At 38.0% G+C, this 19,021-nt stretch overlaps 1 protein-coding gene across 5 annotated transcripts in view; it reads right to left on the reverse strand.

Moving 5' to 3' along the window:
* The window catches only part of LOC131225983 (alpha-N-acetylglucosaminidase), a 164,364-nt gene that overhangs the window by 81,947 nt on the left and 63,396 nt on the right, over positions 1-19,021 (reverse strand). For all 5 annotated transcript variants that reach the window (XM_058221614.1, XM_058221613.1, XM_058221612.1 and 2 more), the window contains 3 exons: positions 16,327-16,412; positions 12,209-12,303; positions 2,495-2,576 (listed from right to left, as the gene is read on the reverse strand). In XM_058221614.1, coding sequence (XP_058077597.1) covers positions 2,495-2,576; positions 12,209-12,303; positions 16,327-16,412 — 263 coding nt within the window. The remainder of the gene's footprint in view (positions 1-2,494; positions 2,577-12,208; positions 12,304-16,326; positions 16,413-19,021) is intronic.

Raw genomic sequence — 19,021 nt, forward strand, 5'->3', positions numbered from 1 at the left:
AATTTTAATTTTTTCTTATAATTACTTAGGTGTGATGTGAAATGCTTAGGGATATGCATTAGTGGGATGAATGCCATACATTATATGAATTTTGGGCCCATTTGGGGGCATTCGAGTAGTTCCCTAAATTGTCGACATTATTCATCAGAATTTAGTTTCCATTTTTTAGGAGGAAATCACGTCACGTACACCTTTGCGTACGTATCAAAGGAGGCGGCGGGCCGCACCAATTTCCTTGTGGTTAGGCAAGTATCCTTGATCGTGTTGAATACCCCATGTGCATGTGTGAGCATCGGAAAGACCCCATACTAGGAAGATGCACATGGGCTGCCTTATGGAATGATCCAGACCGTTGGATTGGAGGGACATGACGATCGGGCCGTTGGATCACATGATCGGGCCATTGATCGTGGATCGTCCACACTAGTTTTTCTTAGACTTTATCAACTTATAGGATTTAGTTTTGTTTATGTTAGGTTTGGACACCATTATGAGTGATTTTAGTTTATTTTATTTAAACTATGGCTATTTTAATTCAAATTCACAAGACATGGTGATATTTGTAAGTTTTGAAACTTCTTGGAGCTATAAAAAGAGGAGGGGTGTGTGACCTCTCTCCCATTGGATTTTGTGAAAAAAAAAAAAAGAAGAAGAAGAAGAAGAAGTTTTGCTCCTTTTCTTTTTCTTCTTCCATCTTCATGAGAATTGAAGATACTTCCATGTGATTTGGAAGGGAGATTGTTGTGAGGCTAATCTTCATCAACGGAGGTGCGAGGTATCCATATATCCCCACATCATCATCCTTTTTCCCTCAATCAAGGTATTTTCTTCAAAGTTCTTCGATTCTCCCATCCTAAATCTTCATCTTCTCCTAAACCCAACTTTCCCATTACCCTTAAAATCAAAACCCATTTTTCTCTTTTTCAAAACCCTAACCTTAAACCTAAAATCCCTAACTTCCCTACTTTCCCAAATTACCAAATCCTAACTTTTCTTATTCTTCAATTCACCCAAAATCCTTACACCCCTTCTATCCAAAACCCTAATTCCCACATCCTAACCTATGAACCATTTAATCCCTTCACCCAATTTGAACACATAAACCCTAATTCCTATATTTCCCCAATTCCCTAATTCTAATTTTACCCTAGGTTATATTAGGCCTTCTACTTTGAAATAGACTTTACTCTATGCTAATTGGATGTCCCTACATCTATTAGATCCTAATTTCCTTTTATTTAATGGTATTTGTGATGATGTTGGTAACCTAGGCTAGGATTATGTATGATATTCTTTTGGTTTTCGTGGTATTTGTGATGATTATGGCAAGGTTTGTGTTTTTTGTTAATTATCTTAATTTTGCTACTTGATCTCACGTGATATTTGGTTCATGCATTGGTCCTACATCAATTTTTTTCTCAAAATTTCTTGGGGGAAATGATATCAAATGCTTGGGGATGTGCATTAGTGAGATGAGTGTCATAGCTTGCATGAATTTTGGGCTAATTTGGGGTCTATCTAAGCCTATTAGCATTGTTATCAAATAGCATAAGGGATTATATGCAACCCAAGGGGCATGTGCGCATATGCGATCGCAGAAACGCATATGCCATCGTACAACCCTCCAAAAAATTTACATTTTTTCATCACACAAGTGATGGCATAATCGCATATTCAATTGCACAAGTGATCACATAATCACATATGCCATCGCATAATCGAATATGCCATGCATATGCCATCGCATGCTCACATATGTCATGGCATAATGCCTAATGGTCATAAAACTGCATATGCCACTATGGCATATGCGATCTGTGCTCCCAATATGGCATATGTGATCATATAGGACAACACTGCCTGTTGGGTTAATAAAGTCATCAGACAGGTCAAGATAACATTCTTACCAAAGAGGGGATCATTACACCATCATAAACATGCTCAAAACCACAAAAGAATACATATTTGGATCCTATAAATATTTGGGATTTTTTCCCACATTTTTTCATGATTTTTTTGCCCTTTTATTTTTGGAGTTACGAAAGCGAACGACCATTACGCATAACAGGAACAGTGGGGACCGTTATGCCCACCGTCACTGTTACGGCACACCATGGATTGATCTTTCAAATAGAGAAAGTTTACAAATGTATGTGCTGGTTGAGGCTTCCAAACCTAATGTGTTGACAGAGGACAAAGGCAAAAGAACATATAGTGTTTCTAAGAAAAACCTTTGTCAGTGTATCATAATGCAATAGTGATTATTCCCCTCATGGTATAATAGCTTAACGATGGTCCAAGAAAGTTATTCAGTGGTAAACAATGCAAGGATGTACAGTAGTCTATAAAAATAAAAAGACTTGAAATAAAAACCAAGGTTAAGATAGCAATAACATTGATCATGAATGTACCATGACATGTTCAAGTATAATCACATATATACCATTAAACATAATAACAAAGTAGATGTGGAAAAATAAGGAAAGGAATATACCAATCACCAAGCCTTGTTATATTGGCAGAAGGGAATATCTTTTTCAGTGCCGCTGGAACATTCCCAGAGAATGATGGCAGGACTGGCACAGAGTATTTTCTTGTTAAAAAATGTTAGGACATTTGTATTAGCCATAAATGGAAATTAACCAAACTATGAACTCACAAATCTCAACCTCTATAGAAAAATAGTGATGGCGCAAGTTTTAAAAAAAAAAAAACTGGAAGAAAAATGTCAAAAAGACCAGGAAAGCAACGAGTGATCAAACAAATCAAGGTTATTATTTGTAACATATTTATTCCTACGTTGTGAAATGCACAGACATGGAGTGTTCCAGTACCAAAATGTAATTGATTTAGAGCTTTTGCACAGGTTAACAGTAAATTAAAGCAATAATAAGGTTTGCACCATATAAACTTTACAATGGGATCAATGAAGGATTCCTTTACAATGGGATCAATTTTGCTACATTTGATCAACATATGTATACATTTTCTCAAGTAGAAGTATCTCTTTGCCAAGAAACTAAAAAAGTCATCAATCAAAACCAATATAAAACTGATCATTAAATACCCGGAATTTGTTGATACTCAATCTAGTATGAAAACTTGCTGTCCCATCCAGACTTGTGCGACGCTCTGGGGATGTTATACATGTAGTGAAGTGTAATAAGAAACTGATACAGCCTGAATGAGTACGAATCCATCGAGTCATTATCAATTTATTAATTTTATCAACTCAAATTATGAATTTAGCTGCTTTTTTTTGTCCAACAACTCAATCAGTACGTGAAAATTCTGTTCTTGTAAAGATCAATCTTTCAAGATTATGAACATGCGACTGTGAGTGGGTTATAACCAAGCCTAACACCATTCCGAACTGTTTGTTTCCCTTCTCCTCTGGTCAAAACCCTAGATCAAAGGTTTCATAAAAAAAATTTTAAAAAAATAAAATAAAATAAAATAATTGGTGAAGGTAGGAATAAACCATCCTTGCTCAATTTTTTTCCCTAACTAATTGAAGCTTTTTTATGGTAGATATCCAGAGAGTGGAATCTTGTTTCTGAACCAAGTCAAAGAATTTGGAGTCACACCTTGCAAGTTCTAGACTTCTAGGTCAAAAAAATAAATAAATAAACCTGCGTGCATTCAAATTAGGTTTGTTGAAAGAATTTCAAAATCTGAATGTAAATTTTGAAATTCTTAGCCAAGTGTACACATACACATATAAGTGTATGAAATTTTACCTTTCAGTTCATTTGAATGTTTTGTTGCAAGTCCAACTCAATTAATGGTTGTCAATTTGTTTATCTTGTCTGTAATAAATATATGTTTTGGAGAGATACACCAAAGAGGTTTTTCCTACTTGTCAAGCAGGTTGTGGTTGTGTTCTTATTGTTTTCTATTCTGGGGGTGCTAGGCGAGCACAGATTTTGAGCTACAAAAAATTGATTTGAAATTTTGAACTGATGTCAAAGCACAGTGCTTCTCAATTTTTTTTTTTGGATTCTTGACATAGTGTGAAAGCACGTCAAATTTCTGATCTCGGATAGTACTAGAACATTTTTTATCTTGTGACAGTCACATTTAAAACCCCATGCCCCACAGAGCTTGAAACCGGCCATCTCTCTCATCACCCTATAAGAACCTTAAATCCAACAAAGCTTCATGTTGAAAACCAACATTTCTCCAATAATCTTCCACCATCCTTTCTTTTTTAGTTATTTCAGTCTCTTGGTGGAAAGTCTCAACTCAAGGATATTTAATGGTCATCTATCAACGGTTTGAAAGTGAAAAAACACTACCTTCACTTAATCCATCTTTGAAGTAAAGAGATCAGCAAAGTCAAATAAGAAATTATCAATTCCATAATTTTTCATAAGCACTCTTTTAACTTCAAGATAGTAGAAAAAGCAAATAAATGAAACAACATATGAGACAATTGAATTTTAAGATAACTAGAGAAAAGAAAATGATTGTGCTTGTGGTTTTTTACCAACTCGATCAAGTTTGTGGTTTTTCCTCAGCAAACAAGAGAGAAACACTGGAGCTAAGTTTGAAAGATCTTAGTCTTAACATTGGGTAGGAGAAGAGAGAGAGAGAGAGAGAGAGAGAGAGAGAGAGAGAGATTATAACCATGAATACAAGGAGGCTAGCAATTGGATCTTGAAGAAAATCTTGGATGAAGAGAGGCTCATATACTGTTTCCTTTGCTGGATTCGACCCTGTCTGGGATTCCGACAATGTTGCACCTTTTTCAAGGAGTTTGGCAGTTTGGTGGAGACTATCATACCCACAGAAACAGGGAAACACAGGTTCTGCATCGGTTTGGCTTCGGCTAGTTCAAGCATCTGGATGAAGCTCAAAAGGCAATAGAAGTGATTAATGGTGGAATGGTAGGCTGTCGGAGGTTTACAGTAAACATAGTTAATATGACAGACCACAGAAGAAGGTGCAGGACAGGAAAAGGGAAGATTTGATCTAACAGAAGCAGAAGGTAATAGAAGCCCAAAGTGAGACATGGGAGTTGGTCTTTTCACGACATATTAGTGGGTGTAGATATTTCTCAATGATCCCCAGAGTTGGGAGTGGGATATTGATTTCCTTGGGTCCTGAAGCTTAAGCTTTGAAAAATCCGATTGATGACAAAGTGAGAATAGTTGCTACAGATTCATAGGTTGCGGAGAGAAGCCTATTGAAGGCGTCTCTCGTTGGTAGGTATGACTTCAGTAAAGTCTCTATGGACAAAGTCAGAGAATGGGTTAGGGATAACCGAGATATATGAATTCTAGTTGGATAGAATTAACAGGATTGGCGATTGATCGTGCATTTTCTCAATAGAGGGGGGGGCAAAAGAATCTTTACCGGAGATCGAGCAGAAGACAGAAATCCTTTCAGTGATCTTTTCATATGGATTGTTGAGGATGGCTCATCTAGATGAGCCGTTTGGACTGCTGTTTGGGGAGTTGCACTTCATGCATGGGATGTGATAGGCCTTCCTTGCCATTGGATCATGATGTGGTGAGGCCGGCAAAGGAGTGCTGGAAGTTGGAAGAACCAAAGACAATCAGATGAGATTGTCAAACTTAAACAAATATCCCTTTATCATGGAAGGAAGAGCTTACATGATGAAGATAATGAACGTGAAACTTCTACAACACGAGGGAGGATCGTCATGCGGTTTTCATCGATGATGTCGATGCTAGAAATCATCATTATCATCATCTAAACCGTATCCCAACCAATTAGGGTTGGCTACATGAATCCCTTTCTGCCATTCCACTCTGTCAAGGGACATAACTTCGGTTAGACCATAGGTCATCAAGCTCCACCCATGTCCTTTTGGGCCTTCCCCTTGGTGGACACAAATTGCATACTGACAGTACCAATAGTGACCTCACTACTAGATGGTTCTCCATGGACCCCACAATGATGCATGTGTCTAATCCATGCCATCCATCCATTTTGGATCATTATTTTAAGACATGAGCCCAAAAATGAGGCAGATCCAAATCTCAGGTGGACCACACCACAAGGAAACACTGGTGATTGAACGCCCACCATTAAAAAGTTCCTAGAGCCCACTTATGTTTATTTTCCATCCAACCTATTAATTTGGTCACAAAGAGATGGATGAAGGGAAAACACAATTATCGGTTTGATCCAAAACTTTTGTGGCCCCCAAGAAGTTTTTAATGGTAAGCTGTCAATCATCACTATTTCATGTGGTGTGGTCCACATGAGATTTGGATCTCGCTCGTTTTTTTGGCTCATGCCATAAAATGATCTTGCAAAATGAATGGACGGCCTGTATAAAACACATACATCATGGTGGGGCCCACGGAGCACCGTCCAGTAGCGAGTTGCTACTGGCAATGTCAATAGGCAATTTGTGTCCTCCCCTTGCCTTTTTAGAGCATTTAACATGTACCACCTCTCTCCTTCTAGCCGACGCAACTCCTGTTATGTATTTCACATGAAAAAAAAAAATCTACGTCTACTTTCCCTCATCTTATTACGTACTGGTGCTAAGCCTAAATTCCCTCAAATGCATTCATTTATAATTCCATCCTTGTCTTGCCACTCATCCATCTGAAAATCCTCATTTCAGCTACACTCATTGATTGTAATCAACTCGTTTATTGTAATCAACATATGTAAAAGATTATTAGGTAACGCTTGATTGTAATCAACCTATGTAACAGTCTATTAGATTGAGGATGTGGTAATGCTCAATCCTCTCGTTGGGATAGAGGAGGGAGGTTACGTCTAGTCAACAGCCCACGTCAAACTTATGAGATAACTTCCAACATGAATCCAAACGATATTTCAATATGGGAAATGAGGGGAGGATTCCTCTCCATAGACTTCTGCAAAAAAAGGATGATCGTTAGGAAAGGGTTGCTGAAGCGTCTCTATCAAGCCCATATGACTCAGTGTAGGAGGCCTAATGGGCATCCGAGTGGAAACCCACATTTGCACTAGTTGTGATAGATCTAAGGGGTGTATGCTGCAAAATGCAGGGGCTCCCTATTGAGATCATTGTTCTAATCCCTGCATTAGAAGTAATTGGTCAATTAGTGGATAACTTTCTCAAAAGTAAGAATACATGTCAAGCATCCCTAGTTCTTCATGCAATGATGAGATGAGTGATATTTTGCATTTTGAAATTCAACTTGTTAAGAAAAGGGTCTCTCTCCACAAGAATTTGAGTTTATGTTTGTCACTGAGATATGCAAGCCCCACCTTATATTGAAAGTTGCAAGTCCCGTTCTCATGTAGACTTGAGTGCAGTCAACCTAGCCATCTCTCAGCGGTTGACTAAGTCCATCCTCCTTTGGGTTTTTTCGAGCACGTGAATCTATGATTGGATATACTCACTAGCACGTGCAAGATATTGCTGAAGGTAGATCATTTACTTCCCTCAGAGATGAAAACTTTTCATGGATAGCAAGGGAGGTAGCATGGAGTGGGAGGTCCCTTATGGATAATGGATCGCAAGCAGAGGCAATGGATAGGTCTTCCATGGGTGACCTAAACTCAAGTGGCCCCCATCTTGATGATAGCTCGGTTTTCCCTTTCAGGCATGATTTTCTTATGGCTTGTTGATCTCCTCGTGAGACCATGTGACTACCTATGGTGGTGGATCCTTATCTCAAGATAATCATTTTACGCCTCCACCTTTTGCTTATCTAAGTGTTGGTTTGGGTGATGAAGAGCTAGGTGGTAGTGTTTGGGCTCTTGCAGATGGCGATAGTGTTTCGGAAGCAACACCATCAATTTTTCAAAGATGCTAGAGCTTTATTCAATCTCGGTATCATCTAGGACTTTCACGGAGACTGACTTTTTCAAATATGTTTAAGGTTCTAGAGTCTAAGGTCTCATAGGTCAAAAATTCATATCAACAACACAGGAAGATGGAGTCTCTGAATGCACAATATTTGAGTCAACAACCAATTAGAAGATGATCAGCAACGATAAAGAGATCATAGTTTATGAAAGAAAGGAGGAGAAGGGTTGTGACTCAGTTGCTCAATTATAGTCATTTCTTGCAATGTCAAAGGTTTAGGTAATCCCAATTGTAGGTAGCCCATGAAGGATCTGCTGTGCAGATCAAGGAAGATGTGTTTATGTTGAAAGAATTGAAACTGCAACACTACTTTTGATCCTTGAGGAACTCAATATAAAGACCTTCTGACTCTTAGAACGGCTAAGGGTAGTTTCTCAATGTGAAAAAACAATGTTCTTTTCATATAGGACACATGAATAGGGACTTTCTTGCCTTCTCCCTGTTAGTGTACACAGTCCTATGCATCTTTCAAAAAAAAAAAGTATACAGTCCTATGTGTTCATGCAGAATACCATACTGTGGGTGTACACAATTCTGTGTATAGGCAATCCACCATACTGGAAAAGGTATCTCCCAAATGTTCAATGGTGTGGGATGGCTACTCTTGGACATTAGCCTTGGTATAAGGCACAAATTGTTAGGTGCGGCAAGAGCACTTCTGGGCCGAACTATCAACAACCAATAGAAGATGCAATCTCCCATAATATTTGAGGAGTGCCTTCAACATTATTGGGTGTGACTTGAGGTGGCACAACATTCGTAAAATTACATCCATGAGACGGTTCGTGACATTCATCTCCTTGAGCAATTTGTATATGGGTTGAGAAATGCTAAGGCGATTCGCACAAGGAGATTGAGAAGACCATTGGCGAGAGATGTATCCAAGATCGCAACCATTCATAAGGTGGGAAACACCATGAAGATGCCATGCCCCAATAACCAAGATGGTTTGCTCATCAGGTGGGCACATGAGTACATTGAATATAGAGCAAATGATATGTTTTCTCTGCGCTAGACTCTGGTGATAGTTCACACCAACATTTTGAAAATAGAGGTGGCTCATCCTCTTCGTGTGAGACAAATGTAAGGCTATCCAGACCATGTGTATAGGCGATCCACCATTCTGTGTATAGGCAATTTGTGCACACAATTTTGTGCATAGAGCATATCTCTAAAATAACAATGATCTAGCAAATCAAATGGATTGTTTAAAGTAAAATAGTGAGCAGTCCACATTCCACGGGAAATCATATGATTATAATCATCTTCCTATTGTAAATTTTTGTTACATTCTCCAATTAGGGTAAAATAAAAATAAAACAAAGTGAATTTACAAGAATGTCCCTAATAATAATAATAATAATAAGAGAGAGAGCATCCTAACACTCTCCCTCAAGCTAGACCATAGATATCTTCACACTGAGCTTGCCTATCAATTACATGACCAGCTTTTCCCAACTATTTTGGTAATATCTTCACACTGAGCTTGCCTATCAATTACATGACCAGCTTTTCCCAACTATTTTGGTAAAAATATCAGCCACTTGAAGTTCTAATAGGAAGTAAGGCATAATAATGAGTTTAGCTACAACTTTTTCCCTGATGAAAAGGCTGTCCACTTCTATATATTTAGTTCTCTCATAATATACTAGATTATTTCCCTATAATTCTGTCTCTGATCCCACCCAGTTTGCATCAATGTATCCCTCCATATTGATATTCCCGTGATTTGATAAGAGAAACCCTTCCCAAGTGCTGACTTCAGGTTTCTCAGGATTCTGTAGATGGCTACCATATGTAATGATCCAGGTGCATGCAAGAGTTGAGTAAATTGACTAGCAATGCTGACCGCGTATGAAATATCAGGTGTAGTAATTGTTAGGTCAATGAGCATGCCCACACTTTTGCTAGCATATGGATCTACAATAACCTCATCCAAACTGTCATGAAGCCCATGATTTTATTGTAGTGATGAATCACATGGCCATGCCCACAACATAACTGTCTTTCAGCAGATTGTGTACTCTCTAATATACAAATACCAACACTTTGACCGAGCAATCTCAATTCCCATAAAGTATTGAAGTGGCACCAAATCTTTAATGTCAATTTCCTGATGTAAAACCTCTTGAGCCTCTCCATCTCACTCGTGTCATAACCCATAACCAATGTTCGAAATATCGGTATCGCGTTACGTATCACACCCTTGGGATACGGATATGTATCGGTTATCGCATGGGATATATCGGTTGTATCGCATAATGTATCGTTGTTGTTGGAAGCATGGGGAAACATTGGAAATTGGTCGAATTTTTCAGTGAAATTTCAGCGATTGTTAAAAAAGACATCAATACACACTTACAAATCAAAACATTACCAAAAAAAAAAAAAACAAGTGCACATAATAGGTTTTCTTTGTATGGGGTCCTAATCTATTCGTTGTCTAACTAAATTGATGCAAGCATATTCAAAGTTTATTCATATAATTTATAAATGTAAGAAGACGTGTGGAAACACAAGCAATACATTCAAAAGCAAAAGAATCACTAAATCATGTTACGTACATGTTTGATTTTATGTTTGGACACAGATTACAACCGATTTGCCAGAAATTGGGAAAATTTATTTTTTTCCAAATATCCGCAACTCGGTCCTTCTCCTACAAATATCAAAATTGAAGCTCCCAATCGATGATTTTTCATGCAAAACATGAAAAAACATGGATTTGTAACAATTTGACATTGATTTAACATAATTTACAGGGAAAAAAAAAAGGGATTGAAAATAAAAAATTCTCACCGAATTGAACATGTAGGATATATCCCACTACTTGTGTGTTTCGTATCACACAAGTGGTATACAAGAAATACCGTGGGATATATCGGCCGATATTGTCGATATTTAAAACACTGCCTGTAACAACTATGCCATCCACTTAAACAATTAAAATAGTAATTTTATCTTCCTTCCTCCTTCCAAAGAATGTAGATCTGTTGAACTCCTACACCCTATCTTCAGTGTACCACTGTTAAATCTGTCAAACCACACCCTTGGAGACTGTTTTAGGCCTTATGGAGCCTTTTTCAGCCTACAGATTCTCCCACTCTCCCCCTTGAGCTGAATTCAACAAGGAACAACCATGTAAACTTCCTCCTATAGATTCCCATGCAGCAACACATTCTTCAGATCCAACAATACAAAGGCCATGATTTGTGATCAACAATAGAGAGGACTCATATAGAATTTGGCTTTGCAACTGGAGCAAATTTCTACACAGACTTGACCAAATGTTTGTGTAAACCATTGCAAATAGGGTGCTGGTACCATGTTATCTCTGAGAAAGTTGTGAAAACATATGAAGCCTTCTCCTTTTTCTACATTCAGTACCCTTCTATTCTCATGTTCAAAAAAAAATTAAAATTAAAATTATCAGAATGCCCCTAATAGTTATAAAACAAAAGATGGGTGTCCCAACAATGGTTTGGTGATCTAAATCATTTGTTTATTGAGTCCGATCATGGATAAGCATTCCCCAAAAATCTCCCAGATTGTAAAATTCCAACAACCAATGTTAGGTGATTTTTAAGTCGAATGTCAACATTGTGCTTTTGTTCTTAGTTGTATATACGTGGCCACAGACCGAAATGTTAAGATAGTCCTATTGAGGCAGAGATATAATCCATCCATAGTGGGACACAACAGACCAGTGGTCTACATACCAAACCATGGCCCCTCTTCTCAGCACTGAAAACCATGCATATGGTGGAAGATGCAGGCCATGTATTGTACAATTTCTCTCCTAGTAAACCAATCAAAGTCACAGTAAGTGCAACTGAAAGTGAACAAAGCTGTAAACCTGAAAAACCGGAACATAATCCTCCAATGATGTTATTAAGATTTTTTTTTACAAAAAAATGCAACCTTTAATATTTAAAACATATACATCAGCAAAAGAAATAGTGTTATAAACTTTTTCTAGATCGAAATGGTAAAACATAGGATTAATCTTCAAATGATATTTTAAGAGAGAAAAATGAGGAATCATCTAAAACGAGTAACTAAATGAAGAAATTCAGTAAATAATCCTCTTTTGTTGATGGTAAAGCATTAAAGTGTTGCACTCGGTGAAATCCACTAGATAATAAAAACTCACTCCATACAAATTCGAGTCATAAAACATGGATACCTTTTTCCGATAGAACTAAAAGGTGTTTACAATGAGCATGCACAAGAAATGGTCCCATAAGTATAATTCTGGCCAGGAATTTGACTACCAGTAGATGGTACAAAAATTATCACGACATTGATGTACATTGGAATAATATCAGAAATCATAAAATGTGAAATTCCTGAATTGAACTGTACCTGGAGTCATGCCGAGCTCAACTATACGAGACAGTATACGCTTCTGCAGAGCTAATTGTTGATCCAACCAACTTTGTGAAAGTGGACCACCCCAACTATAAGAAGCAGATTCTTTAATGAAAGATTGAAACAAAAGAGAATTCTAACCAACTCCATCTTATATGCAATTCTCTTTTTCTAATAGAAAATTATCTATTAAACAAAGGAAAATGGATACAAGAGCAGTGACAAGCGAATGAAAAGTGACCCTCTCGTCACTACCCTGAAATTGAGGGTACTAGTTATCAAAAACAAAAATGAAAATGCAAAAAAGAAATGAAGAAAAAAAAAGCCTAAAAAAAAAAAAAAACCATAACGAAAAAACTAAATGCAAACCATCCCGCAAACAAACAAAATTTGATACATCCCTCATTTGTAGGACCCATCATAGCCCCTCCCTCCCCATTCATTCAAAACATCTTCATAAGAGTCACCTCTAAACTCAAGCCCAGAAAGTGACCCACTAATGATCATAGCAGAAAAACTACAATTGATTGATTCCATTGCCGTTGATTTCACTTTGAATGTTCTCCTATTCCTATCCTGCCTCCCTCCATCGCCAAAAAATGCTATAGGCAAGCATCTTTGACAAAATGCGCCTTTTGAGATGGAAATGACCTGTAATACCAAGTCGCAACGTATGAAAGAGAAGGTTGAAAACCCAATCAATGCCAAACAGACCAATAACATAACCCCACATATCCCTAGCCATGTTACAGTGAAGAAACATGTGATCCATGCTCCCTTAGTTTTCACACATAAACACATATTCTACAAGGACAGTTTGTGTTTCTACAAATAGTCCACCATACTTGCACATACACATCCTTTCACACATCCAAAACTTAAAGAGATGGCAGATACGAAGAGTTATCCATGCAGTCCCAATTGCATTGAGGGGGGCGCGGTAGACAAAGAGTCATTATATTGAAGGGACATAGTTGTCCCCACTTAAACATTAGACAAAAAGATAGTCTGAAACTATTAGTAAAAAATAAAAAACTAAAACTGCACTCATTCTGCCAGTGAGAAACAATGGCAGCAGATAAAGACAAGATACTAGAGAGCTGCCACCTTCCTACCTCTTGAACAAACTTTTAATGTCATCAAGCCCTCTACCACATGTTTCTAGACTTATATTCTTGTGCTTCTTACAACAAACGAGGTAAACTTACTTGCCAATTATTCATGAAATATATGATTTTCCACTGAACCTGAAGAGTTGTAAAGAAATTCTAGGCTTAGGAACTTTATCATAATCACATAGACTAGACCCGCATACAAATAGAGTGTCACTCTTCTATAAGAGAGTCCAAGCTTGTTGCAGAGGAGCAAAAGATGCAACATTCAACATTCCACACCCCCCACACGCACACACAGAAACATACAAAAACTAGACCCCAAACAACCAGAGTTTCTATAATAAAGCTAGATTCTTGTACGCATTCATGTACACGCATACATGAACACATCCATTCATTCGTCTTTATCTGCATAAATACATTCATACATGACCAACGATGCACCCATCAACCTGTACAAAGATTACCATTGATTTGAGAGAGGGTATGCATATCCTAGGGGAAATAGGACATCAACATGTGTAACCGTGGTAACCATATAAGAGGAGGAGAGAAGGTGCGTTTGAGAGGGGGATGTTTCATTTGAGTGAGCAAACATGTGGGGATTAGCCCCACACACATGAGTGGAGTGCTAAGGGTGGTGGAGGTTAAGTTATAAAAAAGGGGAAAGTGAGATGTGAGAGGAGCATAGAGGGAATTGACATGTGTGTGTGTGTGTGTGTGTGTGTGTGTGTGTGTGTGTGTGAGAGAGAGAGAGAGAGAGAGAGAGAGAGAGACGGGAGGAAGGTTTAGGGTTTAGAGCTTAAGAGTTTTAGGAAAGAAAGTGGAAATTTCTTGGGGAAGGTGAGAGAGGAAAAAAAAAATAAAAGGAAGAAAAAGGGGCTTCTTGGATGAGTTCAAGAGGAGGATTCTTGAGGTGAATTGTCTCACACATGGGTTTTCTTGTTTCTTTATTTTCTTGTTTTTATACAACCCTTGGATTTGGATTTTTCTTATGGATGAGTGATCTCCCACAAACAACCCTTTTTCTTTTGGGTAGGTTGTTTTTCCTGTTCCTTTTCTTTAAAACAAGAAATCTTTCTTTAAATTATTTCATTTTCTTTTAACAAGCAATTGCAAGGTTCCCAAGTTTTGATCCTTGTTGATTTCCTTGCACCTTTCTTGATATTCTTGAAGTTCGATTTCCTATCTTTCTTGAATTCTTGCCCCTTCCTTTATTTTCTTGAAAATCAAGATCCCTTGATAGATTCCAAGGTATAGTAAGCAATTCTATTAAAATTTCTGCACAAACTATTCAATTGATGATGTGTGTTCTAATGTAATTTTTCAAAATTACAACATTAACCTGTACAAATTCTGCAATTCCGGCACCATTGTGTACTTTCCCAGAATTTCCAGGGACCTTATCGTCAATTCTGCAGGGGCTTTTTTGTTCAGATTTACAGTTACAGGGTTTACTGCACAGTTTTCTGCACTAGTCTGCATTTTTCAAAATTTACAAGGTTTCAGATGTAATTTTCTATATTTTCAGATGTAACTCTTTACATTGCATATTTAGGTTTTCTTTTAATGATGGAAAAGGATTTGTAATATTTGAATTCATGCAGGGAAAAGTTTATGAATCCCATGGGTGTTTGTGATATTTTTGGAAATATCGATTTTTGAAAAGAAAATCATGTATCATGGCAATTGTTTGGATTGTATTGATTTCAAAAAAATCATATATTGTTACATCATGGAATATATGAGTTTGAATTTGGAACACAGGAAAATAGGTAGGGTGATTAAGTCCCCTAGGTTGAAAGTCCCTAAAGCATAAATAGGTGGGGCGATCGAGGCCCTTGGTTGAAAGTCCCAAAAGCTAAATTGGTACAATTTGGAACCTCTATACTCTAGGCAGGGTGGGTGAGCATGTCAGGATTGCAACAGGTTTCCATCAACAAGTGTCAGATGGAGTAGAGGTTTGACTAGTCTACGTTACACAACTGAGTTACCCATTGTCTAGGCCAGGCAAGTAAGCATGTCGGAATTACAACAGGTTCCTATCAACAAGTGTCGAATGGGATTTGAGGAGAGTGTTGGACTACTGTGGTGAAACAGCCCTGATGCTCAAAAGGATAACCCGTACTGATTAAGATAGATAACTTCATACGTAGCTTGCATCTATTGAGTCATGTTTTATCTTATTTGATTTTGCCTTGAAATCTTCAGTTATTTAATCTTTGAATTTCAAGCGTTGCACACGAATTTTCAATCTTTTAATAAACCTGTTTTAATTGGGCTGAATATGTTTTAGAACTTCATTTATTCAGTCTTTGATTCTCAAGTTTTGAATTAAAAAAAAAATTCGGTGTTTTGATAAAGATGTTTTATTCGGATCAAATGCGTTTTCAAACTTGTGTTGAGATTTCTCACTAGGCTTCGCAGCCTACACTTTTGGGATTTTAAATTTCAGGAGCAGGATCTCACTGGGGAGCGTGAAGAGTGGACACTTAGCTGTCTTTATTTTGTTTAGATTTATTATCCCTTTTGAATTTCAGAATGTATTCATAAAAGACTTGAGAGCAGTGAGATATTTATGACTTGGATGATGGTGGTGATGATTGGGGTATTTTGTTTTATTTTAGCTGATTACTTGATTTATTTTAGGGAAGTGTATGTTTTGTTATGTGATGGTTTGCGAATTATGGTTTAAGAATGTTTAGTTATGAGTCATGCCCTAGGGTACGGAATCGAGGTCGATCATACCCAGGTGCCGGATTTTGAGGCGTGACAGTTTCACTCTTTTATAATAGAGTCCAAGCTTGTTCTAGAGGAGCAAAAGATGTGACATTCAACATTTGACACACATACACACATAAAGCAATAGTAAATACGATACAATAGATGACCATAATGGATTTTTCTCTATTCTTTTACACTCAATTAAAGTAAATAGAAAGAAACATGCAAGAATGTGGCTAGTAAAGCCCAGACTATCAGTTTCATCTTACTTACGCATGTAAATTTCCCATGCGAGCCCAAGCAAGGAAGGCCGGTCCACCAAAGAAGTCGTCCAAATCTTCCTTGCTAATATTCAAATTCTGTCATTGAAAGGTCATAATCAGCAAGCAAAACACTGATAGAATCAATACATTAGAATAGAGGCTATAGTGATAGAAAACCGTCAGTGACGGAATCAATACATCATAACCTAGGCCTTAGTTGTCACATATAGTTAGACTAAGAAACTGGAGATTGGCTTACCATTGAAAAGAATATGTTGAGATTTGGAACACTAGAAAATGATCTTTGCATACCTTAAAGGCCAATCAAGACACCTATTATGCCAAACATTAGAAGTGTACATCTATATAGTGCTTTGAAATATATATATATATATATATATATATATATATATATATATATATATATATATATATATATATATATATATATATATTGTCCATGTGGAATACAAAGTTCAATGTACTATATATGAGCATTTTCTTTTCAGGCTGATCTTTTGCTATATATTATTGATGGGGACATCACGCGCACACGCACACGCATGCCGCCCCCTACGCACGTATACAAGAAGAGGGAGGGCCCCACCGTTGATCTAGCTCGATGACGACATCCCAAGTGGACCTCCTAGTTTGAAGACGGAGTTTTACTTCATTAGAGTGGGCCCGATAATCAAGTAAAGCCCATCATGGGATCTCGTGATTGGGGCCCACTAGTCAGATTGACTTCATATTTTAGGTTTTGATTATTTATGTTATTTAGAATATCATGAATGCTTTAGATTTCTTTGATTAGTTTTTATTTTGGTTTACTTCATCGCCAAGTAATAGATTGCGAACATGGCGCGAGTTTTGGGATATAAAGTTTTCTTATAAATAGGCACCCTTGTGGTTCTTTTGATTAATTGAAGTTTAATAAAAATTCCTGCAGGTTTTCTTTTACTCTCTAAGTTTCTGAGTTGTGGAAAAATCCAAGTGGGTGTGAAGCCATCCCTTTTCGAAGGGCTAACTACTGTGGTGTGAAGCCACATCTATCCCCATTCGCCCCTACCCTTTTTCCATCCATATCTCTCACTTTCAACAACCATCCTTGCCTTAAATCCATCAGTTTTGCAACAGATCTTCTCCCTATAGCCAGTTTCCAGAATCTAGCCCTGCAGGAGGGCAGGAACTTCGGCGAAGCACCGCACATAGCCCGTAACTTGGATCGCCCTGAAACTTTGGGGGTTTGGAGCCCACCCCTGGCCGACCAAGGCCAAGGAATCGGTTTCCGGGTGCGGGACCTGCTCGCACGTGTGACCAGGCTAGTGCGCACGTCCGCCAGGCCCTGGCCCGCTCACCGTACGCAAGAATTGTTTTCCGGTTCAGGTTTTCTCTTATTTTACCCTCTCATACCTATTTTCATAAACCCTAACCCTAGATCGCATTATCCTTAATTTATTTACCGCTTTCCTCACCCTAGGGTTCCTTGAGTTGAAATTAGTGAATCCCTTGGATTAGGGACTGATTACTGTGCATGTGTGGATAATTTCTTCTTATCTTTGAGTATCGTTTGGTTCATAATTTTTATTGATCCAGCCCTAACATGTGTAGGCCTGGACCCGCATAGATTCCCCTTAATTAAATGTTTGGACTTTCATGTGGGATATGGAATTTGTGTAATTGTTTCTGAACTAACGTGATCTTAAGCCTGAAATCTCGCACATCATATTTGAATTTCATGTCCTGCATCAAATTTGGTATCAGAGCCTAGGGTTCTTATAGGGGAATACATTACATATTTAGGGTTTAGTTTGTTTGAGTCCTTCATGTATCCAGTTCATCACATATAGCTGTTAGAAGATCGTAGTCCCTGATATTAGTTGCTGAAATTTCTGTTAGCAGGAAGTTAGCAATTCACATTACTGTAACTTTCTGTTATTCCCTTATTTTGACAATTATGTTGCTGGATTTTAGTAACACTGCATAGTTTCCCTCGTATAGTCTCATAGGATCATTTAGTCCTATTTAGTTGCATATAGTCGTCATAGAAAGTCCTTACGTGGAGTTAGCAAGTGTATGCCCACATGTACGGGTCATGGTTTTGGCTTGCACACTACATTAAACATGGAGCAACTGTTAGAATCATAAAAAAATTGTCCCAGCAGATCGAGTCTTTGGGTAAGCGCTGGGAACAACATATAGACCAACGCTTTGATCAATTTGATGTGCACATTATCTAACTAAAGGCCTCCGCCGGGACAAACCCCACCATTGGGGTGGATGTCCAATCTCAAGCAGGTGGCCAGGAGGATAGACCAATGAATGGAGTTGACCAAGGAATCAGTGATGGGCGTGCACCTGTGCACCCACCCCATGAGGGACATCAAGACCACTATTTTGAGGGGTACAACATGCGCGGCCTTGTGGCTGAAGAGACTACACCAGAGCCTAGTGTAGAGTTACCCACTGAGACCATTCCAGTAGTAGATAAGTTTCATGATGTCTGTCCTGAGGATCTACCGGATGAGTCTCCCCCTAGGAGGGATATAGAGCACACTAGAACATGGGACACCGTAATACCTACAGCCGAGTTTGCGTTTAATAGTTATGTCGATAGGTCCACAGGTCTCAGTCCTTATGAAATCATTACTAGTTAGAAACCTGAGAAACCTATTGATCTTGTCCCGTAGGCCATCAAAGCCTGC

This window comes from Magnolia sinica, chromosome 14, assembly GCF_029962835.1.
Source record: "Magnolia sinica isolate HGM2019 chromosome 14, MsV1, whole genome shotgun sequence".
Taxonomy (NCBI): Eukaryota; Viridiplantae; Streptophyta; class Magnoliopsida; order Magnoliales; family Magnoliaceae; genus Magnolia; species Magnolia sinica.